Source organism: Papaver somniferum, chromosome 11 (genome assembly GCF_003573695.1).
Source record: "Papaver somniferum cultivar HN1 chromosome 11, ASM357369v1, whole genome shotgun sequence".
In the NCBI taxonomy this organism is placed as follows: domain Eukaryota; kingdom Viridiplantae; phylum Streptophyta; class Magnoliopsida; order Ranunculales; family Papaveraceae; genus Papaver; species Papaver somniferum.
The window spans coordinates 124,989,365-124,997,780 of NC_039368.1; the positions used below are offsets into that span (position 1 = coordinate 124,989,365).

General features: G+C 36.0%; 1 protein-coding gene and 1 long non-coding RNA gene across 4 annotated transcripts; one reads left to right on the plus strand and one right to left on the minus strand.

Moving 5' to 3' along the window:
• Positions 1-615: 615 nt before the first annotated feature.
• On the plus strand, positions 616-2,930 carry LOC113320128. Its single transcript, XM_026568062.1, has 8 exons — positions 616-746; positions 951-1,098; positions 1,216-1,314; positions 1,443-1,679; positions 1,790-1,939; positions 2,030-2,086; positions 2,185-2,255; positions 2,498-2,930. The coding sequence occupies exons 1-7, from the start codon at positions 688-690 to the stop codon at positions 2,236-2,238; spliced, it is 804 nt and encodes a 267-aa protein (XP_026423847.1). The 5' UTR covers positions 616-687; the 3' UTR covers positions 2,239-2,255; positions 2,498-2,930.
• A 785-nt stretch (positions 2,931-3,715) lies between these two features.
• On the minus strand, positions 3,716-8,209 carry LOC113320216. 3 transcript variants are annotated; one of them, XR_003345960.1, is made up of 8 exons: positions 8,078-8,209; positions 7,874-7,974; positions 7,667-7,764; positions 7,154-7,580; positions 6,365-6,517; positions 5,933-6,044; positions 4,729-5,126; positions 3,716-4,238 (listed from the first exon to the last, which is right to left on the minus strand). It is a non-coding gene; the product is annotated as an uncharacterized LOC113320216 (long non-coding RNA). The 3 variants fall into 3 exon arrangements; XR_003345958.1 differs by having other exon boundaries at positions 6,373-6,517; positions 8,078-8,208; XR_003345959.1 differs by having other exon boundaries at positions 6,373-6,517; positions 7,874-7,941; positions 8,078-8,155.
• Positions 8,210-8,416: the final 207 nt, after the last annotated feature.

Below are 8,416 nucleotides of genomic sequence, written 5' to 3' on the forward strand. Positions count from 1 at the left end.
ACAAAAATTGTAACCATTTTTCCAATAAAATCAAATCGAGACGAACATAAGGGATTTGAATCTCTAGAAAACTTATTGGGTTTTGAAAGACAACAATTTTTTGTCTTCATTTTTTATGAATTTAATTGTAGCTTATTTGGTTATGGTTTTAATATTTTGATACTTAATCCTTAAAGAAAAGAGAAAGAAAAAAGTCTTTCAAAATGTCACCTACTTAGGAGAGACTTTTTTATTAGTTATTTATGGTATGTTTTGTAATAAAAGTCTCTATAAGTCTCTCAAAATCATAAATCATTGATTTCAAATTCCAAATCCAACATCAGAGAATTATTGAAATATTGAAGAATTCTCTATTGACTAACAAGAGATTTTAAAAATCTTAAAATTCTTTAGGCATCTTGACAAATCTCAATTGACTAACCCCGTATAAAAAAAGAAAAACCCTAACTATCTCCATGGTTCCCACACCCATGGGCCATATGCCCCGTAACAGAAAGCTGGAACTTTAATCTGTGGCCAGGATGGCAGGATGATTTAATGCTGGAACCATGACTCTGCGTTCCCGTGCCCGTGCCTTGGTCTAGATTGGACTAGATGCCCATATGAGTATTTGTGTTTTTTTTCCTTTATCGTCGAAATCTCTCCTTCCTTTCTTCCTTCCTTCCATGGAAAAAGAGAGAAGAAACGATGTCTTATTATTACCAAAGGAGACTAAAACAGTTACGGGAGGAACTTTTGGAACTAAGGTAGTTTAATCTCTTATTGTTCTTCAAATATTTTGTAACTAGGGTTTGTTTAATTTCTTTCCTACAACTTATTCGATTATTTATCATTAATTTTGGGGGTATTTTTAGGGTTAAACGTTATTTACAGGCTTCTTCTTCGTTATTTGTTCGTTTATAATCAAACAATTAGTTTTCTTTTATGTATTGATTTGCTTGTAATTTCAGGGGTCAATTGACAGCTCTCCTGAATGACTGGGATCCATTTCTAGATGGAGAAGGCGTTATCAGAAATTATCTGGTTCTTCTGGGTACAACTAATCCCAAGATTCATGAAACCAGGAGTGACGTGCATGTTGATTTGAGCATACTAAGGGTATATATATGTATATTGCTTCAATTTCATTTTCATTTTAGAGACTAGTTTGATATGATACCGACTTAAGATGGGTAAGTTTAGCTCAAGTGATTTTGTCTGCATCTTGCTATTTAGGCTCTTCTACCTAAATTGAAGAACGAATATGCTGAGGCCGAAAAGGAATACTTCAATGCACAGTTGTCAAATATCTACGCTTATAGAAAAAGATCCATGGTATTTTAGTCCTAACTCAGACTCTATTCACTACTTTCCAGTTGTTACTGTTGCTGTTAGTAACCTTTCTGTTTTAACTATTTTATGTTGATTTGCTTACTCTTCTTAAATTGCTGAGCTTACAACAGATGCTCCTAGAACTTCAGGGTGTCTTAGTGAAAAAGATTCCAGATGAACTTCGGAAATGGATTAAACGGTTGCTAGTTGACGATGAATGGGCTGATATTCTTCGGGTTTCCGATGAAAAAGAGGAAAACTTGATGAGACAGGCACGTTCCAAGGGGATTTCGTTGACGAAACAAACAATAGACCCTGAACAATTCAAGGTTGACGACGACCTGGATCTCGTTAGAGATCGTTTCACGGTAGTAACTAACATATGCTTCATATATGACTATATATAACGTATATCACATATATAGTATACCTGATTCTCAACTTATGGGATTATTCCTTTACCTTTTGCTCATCACAGGACTATCTAAATGGATTTACTGCTGAAATAAGAAAGACGGAGGAGATTTTATGTGCTTTCTTTGATATCCCAGAGATGTGTCAATCTGTTGAGAACCTTTTGACCTTTCTGGAGAATACAAGTTTATCCTTTCCTGATGACAGCATCAATGTAAATACTCTTCTCAGCATGTTTACAACATAGATGAACCTGAAACACTGGTGCTTATTGACTGAATTTATGTTTTTTAATCCATTATAGGAAACCGAGGAAAGCCCAGATGTTCACCACTCAACCCACCTAGATGATGGTGCGAAGGTAATACTATTCTCATTGTTCTCAGCATGTTTGTTGAACATATCAACTTGAATGAGAGCTTATGTACGGTTTAACATTATTTGTTTTTCCTATCATAGTTTGCAAAGAAAGTCGGAGCGGGTGAATATTCGGAAATGGATGATCTAATGTAGCAAAGAAAATGAAGGAGGTGATTTCTGCTACCTAGTTTACCCGATATTAAGTTAGGATGTTATTCAGTCTCTAATAGCCATCCTTAATTCTTAGAGTATGTCTTCTTGGGAGCTTAGGACATACTCATTAGGTCCTGGATTGCCCATGAATTTTAAACCCGTCTCCAGTTAGTGGCTAACTTTTTAATGATGAATTCACTTACTTTATGAAGCTGTGAATGATTATTTGGTTGTTTTGACTAAATCTCGATTTGCTTAGGAGCTGGAGCAAGTGTGATCTTTAAAGAACTGATTCTGGATAGAGGAAGGGCACCCAGCTTAAAAGCTGTTCGTGGATAGAAGAAGTATCCCCAGGTGATTGTACTTGGAGTTACTTGCTTCCTGGATCTTACTAATGAATGTTCGTTCAAGTTCACTTCTGCAGTCTTTATTTATTGCTTTAGACCAAGTACAATACACAGTGTCTATCACTGTATTAGATTTACTCTTTTTTCTTTTGGAGCTAAATGCTATCTATTAAACCAATGTTGTTAGTATAAGAACAGACAAATTTTAGTGCTGTCTACTGATGACTGAAACATTTCAAGGGTATAGAGAGTTTAAGCAGTAAGCACTATCGAATTACTATTCCTTCCTTGCAAGAAGATGGCCTTATTTCATTTGTCAGTGAAACGAGAGTTTTTTTTTTTTTTGAAACGGATAGCGTACTTTTTGTTATTAGTATTTTTGTTCTTCTCATTATCTGCTTGCGTACAAACATAATTTTGACCAAAATTTAAGCCCTCAAATGTTAACACATTTTCAATGTTACCTTGATTCCTATCTCCATTCATGGAAGTGTTATTACCTGTTACTTATCACCTAAATTTCATGCCCATCTGTAACCAATTCACGAACTATATGCAATTACCAGTGCTCAACCGCATTGGCATCTGCAATTACTAGTGCTTAAACACAAAGATCTATTATAAAGCCGGTAAGTTTCTACGTTTATCTTGGATTTTCAGCTGGTTATTGTTCTAGGTATGAGAGGATGTTGATAGCTATAGTTATCTTCGTGGATTTTCAGTTGGTTCCAGGCACAACCACGATATTGTTCTAGGTATAGAGAAAGGATGTTGATAGTAATAGTTACGTTCGATGAGATTAGGGCTGTCAAGAAGACGATGGTACCAAATGGGTTCCTAGGATTTATGCTGAAATTTCGATACAGACAGTTGGCAAGAATTTTTAATTTTTGGGAACCAGAGTTCAGGAAATCCATGGCTCCAGTTGAAACTAAAAGGAAACATCATGTGATCAAAATTTGATAAGACTAAAAGGTGATGGAAGGTTCAGCTTAAAACAACTTTGAAGATCAACCACAACTGGTGATCTCATACTACGAGTCAACAAAGAAACTGCAAAAGAAATATTAGTAAACCATATCAAGCTATAACCGATATCAAAATAAAAGACTTTTTTTTTTTGGATAAGCTTAAAAAAGGAGCAATGGAAATTATGGAATCAACAACCAAGAGATCCACAACCTTGATTATTTCAACAAACAATCACAGATCACAAATCATTGGGTTTAGAATCTTTAGATTACTGAAAGGGGAGAAAAGATAATGACAATTGTGTGCACATCTTAAGTACAAGACTCCCCAGTATTGCCAAGTTACTCATTGAGGATCAGGGATCGACCCCCAACGAATCCGTATTACATAGTTGTCCCCACATTTTTCTAAGAAAACTATATGAAAAGCTCGTGAAGTGGAAAAAATCGACCCCCAACCAATCCATATTGCATAGATGTTCCCACATTTTTTTAAGGATACTATGAAAAGCTCATGAAGTGCAAAAAATCATAGATACTTTTCGAACTGGTACCTAAACCTGACCTCCGTTTGAACACGTGAGAAATAATATTGACATACCCGGTGTGTGTCCAAAAGGAAGTCAGGGAATAAATTTCTGAAATATTCATAATACTCATCAGGTGGAGCTCCCACCGCGTTCTGCATCATACCAAAAATGGATTAGAAATAAAGCAGGAACAACTATAACATTGGTTACGTGAAGCAAGAACAATTATAACATTATTTTGTAACTGAGTATATAGATAGAACTTAATCATGACTTAAAAAATGTGAACTGGCAGTTGGAGGTGTGAGATTCGTTGAATGGAAATTTCAAGACTAGGGAAGTCACTTGGAAGTCAGGAAAAATATCAAGCTACGGGGAAGAAGAGATGAGGTATGGATCTTCTTGCCATATGATATCCTTTGGGAGGTATGGAGAGAACGAAACATGTGCATCCATGATTCAATTTTGAAGTTCTATGGCTTTCGTTAGGAGAAACTTTTAAAGGTTTCACCATTAATCAGGTTCTATCGCATTGGGAGACTGTTCTTTCTTCGTAATTGTCTGTTGTTTTTGTTTGAGGGGTTCAGTTTCTGACCTTGCAACATCCTTTATTCAAGAAAAAGAAAAAATGTAACCACATACCTTAAAATCTTCATCTTTATCCTCCAGGTGAAAATAGCCGTTGCGTACATATCTTATTAACTCCGGCGTCTCCTTTGTTCTATAACCCCCGTCTTACTTCAAGTTTCATAACCTCAGGAAGACTTACACTCCAATCTCTAACTAATTTCCCTTCGAGTGTCTTCCTAAGGATATGGATTCTCTTTATCGCATTTGTAAACAGGAGAGCTTCTGAACTATAATATTGCCACTTTCCACATAGATCAATGAACATTCTACAGTGACTTATAAAGGTTATGCACATATCAGGTGTCCAAAAAAGGGGATTCTTAAACAATGATCGAGGATCGGCACGGAAATCTTCTTCCGTCTTTGCTACTACATCTTTCCAATTTTGTTCCTGGAGTCCCACTGATGGTCTGGAAAATGCCAAAACCAGATTAGGTCAGTGGTTAACTAGCAGATTTTAGGGAGTAGGCCCGTAGCCTAAACTCCAACTTCCATCAGCAAACATCCCAAACTTTAATAATCCCTCTCCCCAAATACAGTCACAAGAATATGCATTATGTTGGTCTAACAATGATACTTTGCTATAATGTAATCATATATGCAATATGCGAAGTCCACATGCTTTCTGGTATTAGAACAGGTCAATTTTGGCATACTATAATGCTTGCTTAGGAATTCAAATGTCGTCTATATGTTTGTCTAGACTACAGAAGAAACAGATTAAACAAAAATGAACGGGCACCACCATGCATAACCCCTTTTTGGTAACATGTTTAGCAAGAAGGGATCTTGAAATTTGAACCTCACTCTGCTTCTTTCTCCTAAAGGTTGTAGGAATTGGGAATGCTATAAGTTGCAATGTTCGAAGTACTACGAGAACTTTTACATTGCACCTTCATACTACACGTGACATCAGAAATAACCAGTTCCTTTATACCTTGTCAAATTGACTATGTTGTGTTACATATTAGTATCTAATTTCTCTTGCCAGTTACTAAGATCTTACGTGGAGTTTCACTTAGTTTTAGGTCTTTAATCAGTTGAAACAAAATAATATACCATTAAGTAATTATGATAAAATAAATTCCTAAAAGTACTCAAACTAAGGTCGTCATCAAATGAGGTATGGAAAACCATTAACTACTAATTCAGCAGTGCCATGGTTGCGCCTCAAAATAGAAAATAATAAGAACAAAAATCCTCTAGTAGATCTTACGTTCCAAACTTGTTAATGTGATTCCACAACTCGTCAACTTCACGAATCTTGTCCTTGTTGACCCCTTCATGAACAAAGCAAGCTCCCATGACTTCACCAAAAGAAATATAATCTGCAAATTAACCAGAACAAGGAGAATTCTTAGATGTAGAGAAAACAAAAAGAGAAAACTCGTGACTTACAAGATATAGATACATTCAAATACATTTATGACTAGAATACATTCACATTTGGCAACACTTCTATTCATTTCAGCAAGAGTCAAAAGCAAAAGTACAAACATAGATCTTACAATGACAAATACTTGAGCTACATGAAGGGAATAAATAGAAGTGGGATGAAGTGCAAGGTCAACATAGCTAGCCAAAAGCAAAATGAAGAACACCGAGAAAGGTCTCACCAACTAACAATAACAAGAGGTTAATAGAATACCGTCCTACCGTCTTCATTAATGACATGGCCTGCAATTCTTGTTAATTTCCATATCAGTTTGCCCTGCCCGATGCAAAGTACGATATTCTTCGTCGTTAAGTTTCCATGAATTCTCTTATGGTAATATATCTCCCACAAGCCCTCAATTACATCCTGAAAATATATCACGATACTTTGTAAGTGATGCATTACGAAGTTAAGCACGATACTTTGTAAGTGATGCATTACTAAGTTATAGCACGACAAGTCCTCCGTCTGAAATTCAACATCATTATCTTAAAATCCACGCCTGTGACTCAAAATCTACCTTGCATCCCAAAAATTACCCTATGATACAAAATCTTTCGTGTGACTTAATCTCTGAGGATTCATTACACTGTACAAGTGTCGACTCTTTACAGCATCTTGCTAAAGAAAACATTATACAAATCACAAGTGAATGTTAAAGTTTCGGAAAGGGAGTAGTGGAATCCTTTTGTGGGTAGTTAATGTGATTTTCAAACTTGCAAGAAACAACGATATTTATTTATGGAATTTTGGGTGGACTATCTTTTTACACACTTGAAAAGTAGCTTTTTTCAATTTGTGATCTACATGAATAATGGCATTGTGAGAAGATCAATATTCACTGGGTAAAGTACAAGCAAGATGGGATGACTAAATTGAAATCTATATGTTTGAGTTAAATGTTTTACCTATCTAAGAGAGACCACCTTGTCCTCAACAAATCCATAGTTTTATTACTAACACTACATACTTTGAAATATAAGAAAAAGAATTTGAGGTTACCTAAGTAAGTCGACTCCCTTGGAGCTAGGGCGGCCACTAGGATCCGCAAAAGCAAATTCCTCCAACAATTCTCGCTCCTTCTCATCTAGCTTGCATTGCAGATCGTCCAAACGAAGGAGTTTTGCTTTTACCAGCAATAACTCTTCCACAGTGCATATATAACGTTCAAAGAGCGTGTATTTGTTATCTTCCGTGTCTATAATACGGCTTAAAATATGTCTTGGGGTGATCAAAGTTCTTTCAATAGCATCTTGATTGAGTTTAGGCATTACAGTTACAGGTTTGTTATCAAAAATACCATTCCAAACGGCTTCCTGACCTTCATGTTTTAATTGGCTCTGAATGGAAACAACTTGATCAACTCTAGATCCAACAGAAGAAGAGTGATGAAGATCCATGATAATCAACTAAGCTTTTAAGTTTGGAACTGCAAGCAACCAAATTAAACATTAACAACTTCAGATAAAGCAAAAATTTCAAAGTAAACGTAGAAATCTTGAAGAGAAGAAATACCTTTTTGTAGAAGACAGCTGACACCGAACTCTAGAAACTCTTGTCAACGTAACCAAATCCAGGATCCATGATAATCAACTAAGCTTTCAAGTTTGGAACTGCAATCAACCAAATTGAACATTAACAACTACAGAAAATAAAATTTCAGGTAAACCTAGAAATGTTGAAGGACTTTAGGTTGATTCAAAAGACAGAGAGAAGAAATACCTTGGTGTAGAAGATCGCTGACATCGAACCCTAGAAAATCTTTTCCTTCACGTAACCAAACCCAAGATCTGTGATAATCAAATAAGCTTTCAAGTTTGGAACTGCAACCAACCAAATTAAACATTAAATGAAGCAAAAATTTCAAGTAAACCTTGAAATGATGAAGAAGTTTAAGTTGATTCAGAAGACAAAGTGAAGAGATACCTTGGTGTAGAAGAGAGCAGTCACCAAACCCTAGAAACTCGGTCCCAAAATGTTCTGGTTATATTTCTCGGACTCTTGTCCTTATGTCACGCACCCAGACCTAACAAATCACATACTTATCGTTTTTGTGGAACCGAGTGAGTAATGGGCTATAAACTGCACCCGAACTGCCGGGCTAAATTTGCCATCATAAAAACCCTGTATAAATAGTTCCTTCAGCACTGGCGTTTGCAATTGTGGTACCCAATCAACTCCATTGTGCGGGGGAATTGGGGATCCACGATATTTAAGCCTGATTTTTAGATATCGTACGGATGTTTATCCGAGGGTTCCTCATAC

What these genes read in the sequence shown, in the direction of transcription:
- LOC113320128 (XM_026568062.1), top strand. Translation starts at nt 688, where the DNA reads ATGTCTTATTATTACCAAAGGAGACTAAAACAGTTACGGGAGGAACTT. An exon ending in TTGATTTGAGCATACTAAGG is followed by an intron (nt 1,099 to 1,215) that starts GTATATATATGT and finishes CTTGCTATTTAG; the next exon opens with GCTCTTCTACCTAAATTGAA. An exon ending in CTTATAGAAAAAGATCCATG is followed by an intron (nt 1,315 to 1,442) that starts GTATTTTAGTCC and finishes AGCTTACAACAG; the next exon opens with ATGCTCCTAGAACTTCAGGG.